General features: G+C 52.2%; 1 protein-coding gene across 5 annotated transcripts in view; it reads right to left on the bottom strand.

Moving 5' to 3' along the window:
- The window catches only part of LOC116945009 (pre-B-cell leukemia transcription factor 1-like), a 235145-nt gene that overhangs the window by 42978 nt on the left and 179207 nt on the right, over window positions 1-12960 (bottom strand). For 3 of the 5 annotated variants that reach the window (XM_032959053.2, XM_032959049.2, XM_032959051.2), the window contains 3 exons: window positions 4674-4927; window positions 3211-3401; window positions 331-466 (listed from right to left, as the gene is read on the bottom strand). In XM_032959053.2, the coding sequence (XP_032814944.1) occupies window positions 331-466; window positions 3211-3401; window positions 4674-4927 (581 nt within the window). The remainder of the gene's footprint in view (window positions 1-330; window positions 467-3210; window positions 3402-4673; window positions 4928-12960) is intronic. The other 2 variants (XM_032959050.2, XM_032959052.2) reach the window with 1 other exon arrangement.

Here is a 12960-nt window from a genome sequence, read left to right as displayed (position 1 = left end):
CTGTTACCGAGTAGCACCTGTGAAGGCCGGAACGGCACACGAGGGGGTGGGTGGCCAGCACCACGCCCGGCCGCCTTTGTTTACCCAGTGCCGATGTTTACTACACACCGTACCAGGTACTCATTTGAGGCTGAGTCGACCTAGGGGAGGCCAAGGACCGGTTCAGATAATCGTCACCGGTGTTGGTTGCCGTAAGCGGGAATCGAACTCGGGTCGCCGGGTTCATAGCGCCGCACGCGAACAGCTACACTACCGCTCCCCATACGTACACACGACACGCACACGGGTGCACACAAGCGCGGAGGACGCAGAGGCGCCGGGATGGCTGACCTGCGAGACAGTGATGCCGCATTTTTTCGCCAGCTCCTCCTTGGCTTCCTCGCTGGGGTAGGGGTTGCTCAGGTGTGAGTAGAAGTACTCGTTGAGAATCTCTGTCGCCTGCTTGCTGAAGTTGCGACGCTTGCGTCTGCGCAAAACACCAAAGCAGGCAACAGCAGCAGCGGCGGTCAATTATGCATCACACGGTCACGAGACGGGGCTCAGCTCGGCTTTGTTTGCGTCTTTCGATAACGTCACAATGCGGTGGAGGTATACTAAACTAACCTAACTGTACTAAACAAAACTTTTTTTTTAATATTAACTCAACTAAACTTTTTATTTTACCAGGTAAGGCCCACCGAACTGTATAGCTCATTTTCGGAAGCGACCTGGCCACAAATGATAGCTCAACGAAGTGGCTTATCGTGTGGAAATGTATAGCAGCAGCCAAATGCTCTAAACGCGTGATGTTGATTCTAAATGTGGAGGGAAAAACCGGAGTACCCGGAGAGAAATCCAGACGACCACGGGGAGAGAGAGGCATGCAAACTCCAAATATGCAGCAGGCGTCAGGGTCGGGATTGAACCCACGACCTCCTGCATACCAGGCGAGGTAGTTAAGATCTTGCCACGAATCGATGACCCACTGCCACCCCTCACCCCCCATGATTTGGGGCTATAATTTGACGCTATCGCCGCTCGGATGGGTGAGTGTGAAATCGAAAGCGGTGCTGGTGGTGGTGGTGGCGCGGCTCGTTGCCATGCGTTGTGAATAGAATGGTGGAAACAGCCCGGGAGTTAAAAAGTCGACCTCGCGTTTTTGTTCGCAATAGCGCATTGCACCGTAATTGCCCGCACCACGTGATCACGCTATTCGTAGCAGAGGAATACATTAGTAACAATAAAATGCAATCAGACGAATACAGTCCACAATCAGTGGACGTTGCTGCCAAGAGCTGCTCAAGTAAATCACAGATATGTACGAAGGATTTGGCAAAAAATAACCACGGACAAAAGCGAAACTTACGGAGAACTCTTCGGGCAGCGGGAGAAACGTTCCCTGCCGACCGGCGCGCGCTTGCCTACGTTTAAAAACGCGGCACAGACCACCACTGCGAACCCCCCCCCCCCCCACCCCCTCCCGTATCTGTCGCACTCGTGACCGAACGCGGGAGCGTGCGGATTTATTTTGGAACGTCCCACCTCCTGTGGAATTAGCGGGGCTCGTGCAAGGGGGCGGTGGGGTAGGCGTTGCCTTCCCTCATTTGTAAATTCCGCAGTTGGAGAGACCCCCGCCAGCGATGGTGCGTTACCTTGACGTGCTCCCCGTGACGCTTTTGTTTTAATTACTGTTATTACGCACAACGTTAACGCCGACGCCTCTGCCGGCGCCGTGATGACAACGCGGCATTCGAGATATTTCATCGCCATCTAACCGGCCGGGCGGCACAGCAGCAGGCGGAGCTGGCGAGGGAGCGAGCGAGGGGGACTCGCAGCAATCGGAAAGTTGAGAGTTCAAATCCTGGTTGAGGGCGGTTGACTCAGCCCATCGGCCCCTCTGGGGTCGATGGGCTGAGTCTCGCACGGTGGGGAAGACGAGAACAGACGTGATCGTCCATGGGTAGAATGGCCCCAACCATGAGGGTATTTACACCACTGGCTCTGCAGAATAATAAACAGGAGATGAGCACCAGCGCCTCGTTGCTTATTTGAGCGGCGGGAAATCACTCACTCTAACTTTGGTAATTTATCGTCTTATGGACTTTTTTGTAGTCAAGGGTTTCTTTCCTATTAGCCGGCAAATTTATGTGGCAATGTCACCGATCTGATGAGTTTACAAACCAGCACTTCCCTGAATGGCCTCCATGTGACTCGTGCGTCTCTGGACATATCAAATCAGGAGCGCAAGTGCACACACACACACATACATAAACACGCATCTCCCATCTCTCTCTCTATCGAATGCATCTTCTAACTCTCTTCCATAACAGAGGTTTTTTGGGGTTAGATCGCGTAAATATATAAATGTGTCGTTAAACCCGCCACCAACCGACACAGCCAACTAGTAAGGGTTGTTGCGTGAACAGAACGTGGCCAATTCGTCACTAGTACAGCACACCGGTGTGTTGGAGAGCAAAGCCACAACATTTACAATCTGAGTTTAACATTTTGCAAGTAGTTACAACTAGCTTCATCAGGCGACAGCCAGATTTGTGGAGAAATCCTCCTGTTTAGTTCCTTATTGGCATGTTCTGTTTACGTGACAAACCCTACATTTATATATTTACGCTATCTAACCCAAAAAACCTCAATTATGGATGATATTGGTTTGCGAAAGCCTACTACTTGTTAACAAAGTCCTATCTGTCTCTCTTCTCAATACATCTCCTCTGTCTTTTGAATACATCGCACACCACTCTCTTCTCTCCTATCTCTATTTTGAATTCATCTCTTTGCACTTCTTACCACATCTCCCATCTCTTCTCATCCGAATATATTTTCTCCTCTCTCTTCAGAATACACCTCCCATCATCTAAACGAAATGTAAAACTAAACTATTTTGTATTTGAACAGGCAGGGCCCACTGAGCCGCATAGCTCTTTATTCAGAAGCGACCTGGCCACAAATGATAGCTCAACGAAGTGGCAGGTTATCACGTGGAAATTTATAGCAGCCAAATACTCTAAACGCGCGGCGTCTACAAATGCGGAGGGAAAAACCGGAGGACCCGGGACGAAAAATCCACGCGATCACGGAGAGAGAGAGAGAGAGACACGAAAAACTCCAAATATACAGCAGCAGGCGTCAGGGTCGGGATCAGACCCACGACCTCCCGTGCACCAGGCGAGGTGGTCAACACCTCGCCGCCGTTTCCCGCCGGGCGGCTCTCACCGTGCGTCGAGGAACCGCGAGCGCAGGATCATGACGGCCTCGCACGTGCTCTGCTTGAGCTGCATCTGGATGGAGCTGAACTTGCGGTGGATGATGCCCACCATGCGCTCGATCTCCTTGGGCGAGATGGGCCGCGTGCGGCTCTGCTCCCGCAGCAGGTTCATCACGTGGGTCGTGAACTCGTTGCACGCCTGCCGCACCACGTCCAGGGTTGGGGGGGAGGGAGGGAGGGGGGGGGTGGAGGGGCAGGCGGGGGAGGCGGCGGGGGCGGGGGGTATCGTGACACCAACGTCAGCACCGTCGCTTCATCGTCGTCGTCGTCGGCGGCGGCGGCGGCATCGTCGCGATCGCAGCCCTCCCGTGCGTGTTCGTTGTTGTCATCATTTGGCACGATGCCCGACGTTCCGCTCCGCGTGCTCGGAGCTTCTTCCACAACGGAACGGAGCTGCTGCTCATGTTCGATTGCCGGCCGCTGCCGCTAATGTAGGCCGACCCAATTTCACTCATTGTATTTCTCCAATTGTTATGATGGTGATGATGTCATCATCAACATCATTGTTTGGACAACATACTCTTATATTGTATAATAGTTTGTTTGCATGTTTTGCCACAAGTACATGTGGTTAATGCAGACTTGATGCCTTGCAATAGGTATCGATTTGGTGTTTGAACATTTTAACACCTGTCTTAATTTCTCATCACAATATACTTTTATTTACCATCAGCACACCTGTCAACCCCTTACCAGTGCCCTACCTTCTAACAGACCAATTCAGACCTTATTGGTGTCCCCGTGCCCTTATAAAATCTCAACGTTCATCCTACAAAGTCTCATCCCAAGGGAGGAACACAAACAAACACAATTTTTTTGCTCGTATTGAAACGGCTGGACACCATGTGGACGTGAAAACTCAATTTCCCTGTACAAGATTACGGAGTAAACCGTGTGGGTTGACAGGGATGCATCAGCATCGCTATTTATGGAGTAGACTACCATCACTTTCATCATCATGAACATCCTTTATACACAAGACAATATTTATCAACATAATTTATACGATGGAGTACCTTTACCATTAGCCAGATCATGATCATCATTTATGCATCAGGTGCCCTCTACCGTTACCATCGTCATCATAAATTCCACATTGAAATATATGCTAATATTGCTGTTACCATATAACCCACCACCTTTCCATCATCATCATCATTACTACCATCGCAAAAAATCCATCATCGGAACCACCGCCACCGTCGCCGTCGCATCCACTTCCTCACCGTCGCTCATTCAACTCCACCTTTACCACCAACGGCTACCACCACCGCCGCCGCCGCCGCCGTGGCGACGACCGTGAAGGCCGCCGCCACGGACGCGCGTGTCTGTGAACCTGCGTGACCCCGCGTGACCCCGCGTGAACCCGCGTGAACCTGCGTGAACCTGCGTGAGTTTCAAAGCCACTGACCATCCTCACCTGCTCGTACTTCTCCAGCTCCGTGTGGTAGATCTGCCGGATCTGGGCGAGCTTGGCGCGGTAGTCCGAGTGCTCCGCTGAGTTGTCGGCGTTGGCGCCGCCGGCCACCGCCGCGGCCGCCGCGGCCGCCGCCGAGCCCCCGCCCTTTTCGGGGCCTGCCACCCCCTCGGCCAGCAGCATGTTGTCCAGACGCATGAGCTGGGGGTCCGGTGGATCGTCGTCCTGGGCCCCCCGGATACTGAGCACTGCACGCGGTGAAGGCGGTTGGGGGAGGCGGAGGGAGAGGCGCGCGGAAGGCCGTGGGGGAGGTGACGGGAACGTAAAGGGATGTTGTGGAGAGCCGTGCGGAGGTATTGATGGGTAGAGGGAGGTATACGGAGACATGGAGGGGCACGGGGAGGCATGGAGAGAGGTATGGGAAGGTATCGGGAGACATGAGGAGGCAGAGGGAGGTGTGGGAACGTATTGGGAGAGACAAAGAATGACAGGAGGTGACCTGTTAATAACATTTCATCGCAAGTTATTTTGGACAACAATTGATACGCTCACATGCTGCGCGTGGGTTATTGTTATGCTGTTATTGTTTACTTCAGCAATAGCGTTGCATTGTAATATATTACATTTGTATTGAAGAGAAAATACTGCACGATTAATAGAAATAACAGTGCAACGTTGCTTACTAATGAATAAGGTTATCGCCAATAAATATTGTTGAGTGCGTGGCGTAACATTGCCAAACACTCTGAGTATCACCACACCGATACCAGCGTCATACCAACTATAACATGTCAACAACCAATACATAATCAACAAAGCCCCACATTCACCACAATAACCACCACATTCACCACATTCACCACCATCACATTCACCACAACCACCACACTGCCCACAACAACCACCACCACATTGACCACAACAACCACCACCACATTCACACAAGCGGCATCTCATTGCGGTAACCGTTCGCAATGAGTTTATTTTAAGACAGGTGAACAGCCCACTGAGACAAACGCATCCATTTGCTCGAGGGTAGACTAGTTTCGCTCTAAATACCAAAAGCGGAATATTCCATTTGCTTTGCTTATTAAAGCCATCCGAGTGAAGAGAACGAACGCGACTTCAAGGGTGTTTTATGAAACGACGACGAAAAAAAATCCAACCGGGTGTAAAAAAAATTCAAATTACGAAAAAACGCCCCAGAAAAATCTAATTAAAGCATCAACAGCAAAACTGGGTGAGGTGCACAAACTAAAAACGTCAAACGCACGCGGCTCGGTAATGACCTAAAAATAAGATTCGACGTGCAAGGTGAAAAAAAGACCTGGCGTGGAAACGCCAACAGATATTTATTTCACGTAAAACGAGTAACAACGAACCGTGCGTACAACGCGCGAGCAGGCGCGCGTACTCACGCCTGCGGAGGTCGGGAAGGAGACGCGTTCCCGTGACTCATTTTGCGTCTAATTGTGGCCTTCAGCCAGGCATCAGTCTGGCAGGAAGCTACTCGCACCGCTCGCGTGCGCAATACAACAACCAACCTATGTTCTGTATCACCGCAGGGCCAACGTAGAATGTATTTTAGTGTAAAATGCGCTGTTGGCCTTCTTCTATGCCTGCATTAACCAGCACCATTTGGTTAAAACGTACACACTCGTCAGGAGTGGTGAAGTACGGTCAAACAAACCCCCTCCACTGGCACGGTGCGACGAGTCGGTCCCCCACAGGTGGATTGGCAAAAGGGCCGTAAGCATGCAGTGACATTGCAACGCCATGGCACCGACAAATTGCACACAGTGCGTACAACCGCACACAAAGACCTCCCGCGTACAGCCTGAACAGACTTTTGGGGCAAGTGTTGTTAGCGAGCACCTTTGAAGGCCGGCAGTGCACAGAAAGCGCGTGGGTGGCCAGCACCATGCCGGGTCGCACACATACTTAGACACACACACACACACCCATCCACTCATACACATACTCACCCACACACACATAAACCCCTTGGCCAAGATGCCACTTTGCGTAATCCACTTTGATGTAAATGTTTTCTGTTGCGAAACAAAAACACAAATAAATAAAAATACATCTGGGCTCGGGCTCCCCCCACCCCCCCCCCGCTTTGACGGAGACTTGCAAGGAGGGAGACATCATGCCTGCATCAGCCTCACTAATGTCAAGTGACGTCACGCATAAGGTCAGGCCATATCCGAAGACCTTCGCTCGAAGGCAAACGTTGCTTTCCATTGTACCTGCGGTGGAACGAACCTCAGCGCGACGACAGAACAATACGGAGCACCGCGAGCTACCCCCCCCCCACCTCTCTCCCGCCTGCTGAAGTGGCTCGCTTGCAGCGCCAACGCCGGCGTCTGCGACTTTGTCATTCGCCGACGGGGGGGGCGGTGGGGAGTGGGACCCAACGCGAAAACGAAATGCCGAAAGGCGGGAAGCGCGCGTGTCCTCCCACGTTTTCGTTGGGTTCTTTCGTGCGTGCGACCCCGTCCAGCCCGGAGCGTTTCAGTTCGCCGGGCGGGAGGGCCCCCCCCGCCGAGAGAGCCCCCCCCTCCCGCCGAGACTTCGCGTCCCTCTTTCGTAAAAGGGGCGGCCTGCGTCTGCAGGCGACGGTGGCCTCGTGCAAGCAGTCCAGGACTAACGGACGGGACGCTATGACAAAATGACGGAGGGATGATTTAAAATTGCGCGGCGTAAAACGATCAAGAGGTGGGGGCAAGTGCTCAGTGTCTTGTTCACAGCGCCCTGACACAATTATGGAAATGCCACATTCCTTCAGCGGGGACCTTGTCTCTCCACTGGACAACGACTGAGCAATATCCGCTGAGCGGCATTTGTTTTACCTACCCTACAAGTGCGACGGGCGGGAATGAATCTCCAACTCGGATGTGAGCCATAGCTTCAAACCGCCGTACTGCACACTTGGTCGGATAAATCAAACTCTCTCTAGCAGTGCTAAATTGTACACACACACCTGAATGCTCTTGTAACGTGTTGTAATGCTCGCCCTGCGGTGCCTAAATAGGCTTGCTGTGGCGATTGGAAAAAAATGGCAATTGGGGAAGACAATTGGCTTTCCAACAGAGGGCACTGCGCGGTGCATCCCGTCCCGGTGTCTGCGTGCGTGTGTCTGTGCAGCAATGTACACACACGTGGGGAGCGGTGGTGGAGCGGTTAGCGAGCGGCGCTTCGAACCGGACGAGCCGAGTTCGATTCTCGCTCGTGGCCAACGCCAGTGACGATTATCTGAACCGGTCCTAGGCCTCCCCTAGGTCGATTCAGCCCCAAATGATTACCTGGTGTAATGTGTAAACATCGCCACTAGGGAGACAAAGGCGGCCGGGCGTGGTGTTTGCTACCCACCCCTAGTGTGCCGTGCCGGCCTTCATAGGTGCTCGCTAACATCACCCGCCCCCAGCAGTCTATGAAGGCTACACGGGATGATATTTGTCTTTGTACAGCGACCCGGCGGTGTGGCAGCCAAAGTGGCCTCACGCGCTAATGGCAGCCTTACTAGTTTATACTAATGGGGTAATTACCCAGCAGACACGGCAACGTTGGGCCAACGTTGGCGTGTGGTCAGAACCGTTAGGACCAACCGTTGGCCCGAAACGTTGGCGCAACGTTCCACGCCTAAATGGGTCTTACTCATAGGCGACTATTTAATTGACAGTTTAAAATGGTATCGTCAAGACACATTATAAAATGAAATTCTCATCGGGCCCCGCGGCGTCAAGTGGCGTCTTCCAACCCTCTCCATCTCTCTGGCTTTCTCGAAGTATGTGCTATGAACAAGGGACATTGCCCAAAAGGTGACCCGTTATATACAGTTTTCCTTTTAAGGCCACAGCGTTATTGAAGAATGTGTTGAAATTATTCCGTGACCTGTTTACGTGGCCCTGTGTGCGTGCTTATATAAAGTAGCGGGGGGGAGCGCCGGTGTAGCGGACAGAGCGCCGCACTTCGAGCCCGGCGACACGGGTTCGGTTCCCGCTCATGGCCACCAACACCAGTGACGATTATCTGAACCAGTCCTGGGCATCCCCTAGGTCGACTCAGCCTCCAATTAGTACCTGTTGCGGTGTGTAAACGTCGCCACTGGGCAGACAAAGGCGGCCAGGCGTGGTGCTGGCCACCCACCCCCTCGTGTGCTGTGCCAGCCTTCATAGGTGCTCGCTAACAGCAATATGGGGGTTCCTTGTCATTGTGTATAAAGTGTCGGCAGTGATCCGCACATCGTGCTATGACCATTGGACCCCCTCTAGGTTGCCACAGCCTTGAAACGAGTATTTGCCGTGCTGTGTAAGCATCAGCACTGGGGGGAGACAAAGGTGGCCGGGTGTGACGCTGGCTACAACCACCACCCGTCCGGGGAGCATCAGCGACAACACATTAAACCCCGGGGGGCTCTGACGGGCGAGACGCAGCCTCTGCTGCAGAGGCCTGGGCAGTATCCGAGCGAGGGAGACAAAGGCGGCGCGGTCTCGCGCGCACTCTCCTATCCACGCCTCCAGCCATGGGCGCGGCGCTGACGTCGCCCATGGCCCCACCAGTCTCGTCAGGCCAAAATGCGCCTCCGACGAGCGCGGCTGGCCACGTGCGGCCCGCGCGCGAAGTTCAACGCGCGTGTGCGCGCGTTTCGATGCTCTTCCGTCGAGCGGATACGATTGTAATGTCTGTGCTGGGGCAAATGGGGCCGCGATGGCACGTGGGTTGGAGAGTGGACGTCTTGCAGTCGATTGCTGTTGTCGCGGAACGTGTCGCCGAGTATGTTCATCGCACAATCGCACGTCCTGTCACATCTCCGGTGTTGAAATTCAATGAATCGCACCTTTAGCCCTTTTACGCATCTGCGTGCGCGCAACTTTAGTCTCCTACAAAGGCAAAGATACCCCGTTATAGCCTTAACAGACTGTTGGGGCGAGTGCTGCTAGCGAGCAGCACCTGTGAAGGCCGGCACGAGGGGTGGCCCAGCCCCACGCCCGGCCGCCTTTGTCTCCCCAGTGGCGATGTTTACACACCGCACCAGGTACTCATTTGAGGCTGATTCGACCTAAGGGGTATTGATTCAGATATTCGCCTGCTACACACACACGTGCACACGCGCACACACTCGCCATGTTTCTATTGTGTAACCAGCTCTCCATCGCAAATGGGCATTCATTGCCAAATGGGGCTTACCTGTGGCCAACGGGAACCAAACCCAATCCACACACCTTTCCGCTACAGTGTTCATTATGACCTGTTGGTGAGGTTTAGTGTCGTTCCGTTTGCGTCGTGTGAATAATGTATCCGCGTGCGGACCTGCGCATGGAAAATACACGCGTGCTGCATATTTAAAAAATATATATATTTTTAAACAAATCTCCCACCGCGTGCACGCACGCGCGATGCGTGCATGCACGGCCGGCCGGCCGTTGACGGCGTTCCGCGTCGCCAACTGCCTTTGTGCGGCGGGCGGCGGCGGCGCGCTCATTTATTTATTCATCGCGGGGTGAATGGTGCCCCTGTTTTGGGGGGGGGGGGCGGCGGAGAGAGGCACCGGGCAGGTGAGAGTGTTTACCAAGAGGGCGAAGGAGTATCGCCGCCCTTTGTGTGCGACCACACGACATCCCCCCTTCTTTACCCCTGGAATGTAAGAGCACAAATAACCGACCCCGGCTCCCCCCCCCCCCCCACCGCTCCACCACCCCACCGAATGACAATCCGTCAGGTGCCCCCCATCAGCCACAATCAGGCTCGCAATGGCGAAACAATTTTCTTGGCAGTTCTCGTTCCACAGGAGTTGGTGTCTCTCCGCCAACCAAGACTAACTCTACTCTCCACGGGACCGTTTCACAACGCACCCCCTAAAAAAAAAAATGCATGCTTCCACATTGGCCGCCCATGGCAATCCACGTTTTCTTGTTTTGAATGCGCGCGTGCCCAGTTCTGTTGCAATTAAGTCTATTTGATTTAAAATGATTCGATTTCATTAGGAATGATTGCAATTGATTTCACACTGGTTCTCCCAAACCGTTGTGGATAATTGTGACCGCGGTCGTGCGAATAATCCATACGGAGCCCAACGGGGGCGCCCCACGCCGCACCACCGCCACCGCAAAACCCCATCATCCCTGCCCAAAATTAATTTAAACTACTGCCGAGTGCCACCCTTTCACTCCCTGGCACATTTGTTCGCTCGGATTAAGGGGAATGTTAAGAGACAAACAAGGCGGCGGAGAAAATTCAAATCCCCGCCACGGAAAGCCTCGAGGAGGGCCCCATCGCGGTGACGTTCGCCAACGTACCAAGGGAGCGCACTCAAACTGCCCTCATGTCAATAGGGGTATCAACCTACTTGCCACATTATGTTACACATCTTATAACCGCTGCAGCTGCTGACAGAATTGATGATATGAATGGCATGAATGGAATTTGACAGTGGATAGTGATGATGGCAATGACTTTTTGCGATGATGATGGTGATGATTCCAGAGGTCATTTCACGTTGACGTAATTGAAAAGCAATTTGATGATGATGATACAATTGATAACGACGACGACAACGATGATTTCACGGCAGTACGATTGACGCGTAAGTAAATGGAGACAACGACAATGATGATGGCGGTGTCAATAAATGAAATAATTCCACAATCTCATTAGAAGCCGGGTTACTCGTAGCCGCTGCCTGCGACCATTTACATTTTGATCTCCAGCCAAAGCGGAGGCACGGAAACAAACGCATCTCATCAGAAAGGGTCACGTTCCGATTAAGCCCGGCCGAGTGCGTGGCCTCGAACCGAATGTCCCCACTGTTGGTGAACTTTAAGCTTCGCGTAGCATCCAAACCAATTCTCAAATGCCAAGCCCGCTAATTATGTCCCGCAAAAGCCATCGTCGGCAGCTAAACTTGCGCGAATTAAATCGCTTCGGATGTAGGCAGCGTTTTTCACTTGCGGAGAGATATCTTCCTGTGTGTGCTCGCGTGTGCATGACATTAGCCAGCCAAGGAGTAGGAAAGATATTCATCGCAGCTGTAATATTTACAAAATCCCCTGCCATTAATTAATTCCCATCTAACACATTTATTTGGCTCAAATAAAGGGTTTTTTTCATTCATTAATTCTGCTTCAGCCCGTCCGTTTTTTTGTACAAACACTGGGACCCGAAGGTTACCATCTCTTGCGGCTGTTCCTAAGTCACAAGTCCTCAAAAGACTCCGTGTATATACACATACACGTACGTGTGTGCTAGAAAACACAGTGAGACTCCATCAGGAATAATAATAATAATTGTTCATTCATAATTATTCAATTACCAATTATTGTTATTATTTACACCCCATCTTCGATCCACTGCTGGATGAAGGCCTTCCATTCTGCTCCAGTGGAGGTTGGTGGAGTAGCGGTTCGTTCACGATGCGAGGCACTGCCCACCGCACAAACCCCTTCCAGGTTAACATTCTAGAGTCATAGGCATGACTCTATGAATTGGTTGTTTTGTGGACAGGCTGGTTCATGTCATAGATAATGTGGAATTTTCCACAACTGTCCTACTGCCAACGGGGGGGGGGGGGGGCGATGAACATTGACCAATACACGCCTGAGCGGGGAGACAATGACTCTGGCTGTGTCGAAATTGAATCCTACGACCGACTAAACCTCATACGCACCACACAATCTCATCGGATCTCAGACGCCTACGAGGGTTGAGGCTGGAGAGCGCTTGAACGGGTCACATTCGGTGCTCGCCAGGTGTTGCCAGGTGCCACGAGTTACCAGTATTTTATGGCAGAATACCAATTGGTGCTGTCCACGGAAAGCTTTGGTCCATTCGCTGGACTGGGCGTAAATGTCTGGCGCGAATCCGTCAAAGAATAAGCGTTGAGTGTTGTCGATCGAACTGAAAGTTGAAATTGTCATTGTAGAATAACGATGCAAATTAAGCAGCAATCCAAATTAAAAACGCATTGTTGATTTGTTCGTGTCATTGTTAGCTAGCCAAAGACCATCAACTCACTGCACATGAGAATCTGGTTTAATCGCAGGTGGCTAAGTGGGTTCAAACCCAGGCTTTCAACCATGCTGGCTCAGTGGTTTGACAAAGTATTAGCCCACAGAGACACCCAACCAACTCATATAGATTTGTTTACACAAGCAACAGCTGCATTCTGCGATTGTCCTGTATTCCACTCGACTCAAAGCGGCACCAACGTTGGCCCGGTATCGACAGAGCCTGCGTTCACAGCGAGCGAGATAGTCAAATTCTGTTTGGCAATCGGTGA

This window comes from Petromyzon marinus, chromosome 22, assembly GCF_048934315.1.
Source record: "Petromyzon marinus isolate PM22_M1 ecotype Great Lakes invasive population chromosome 22, UKy_Petmar_22M1.pri1.0, whole genome shotgun sequence".
In the NCBI taxonomy this organism is placed as follows: Eukaryota; Metazoa; Chordata; class Hyperoartia; order Petromyzontiformes; family Petromyzontidae; genus Petromyzon; species Petromyzon marinus.
Note: the sequence above shows the minus strand (reverse complement) of the source record. Positions and strands in the feature narration are given on the sequence as shown.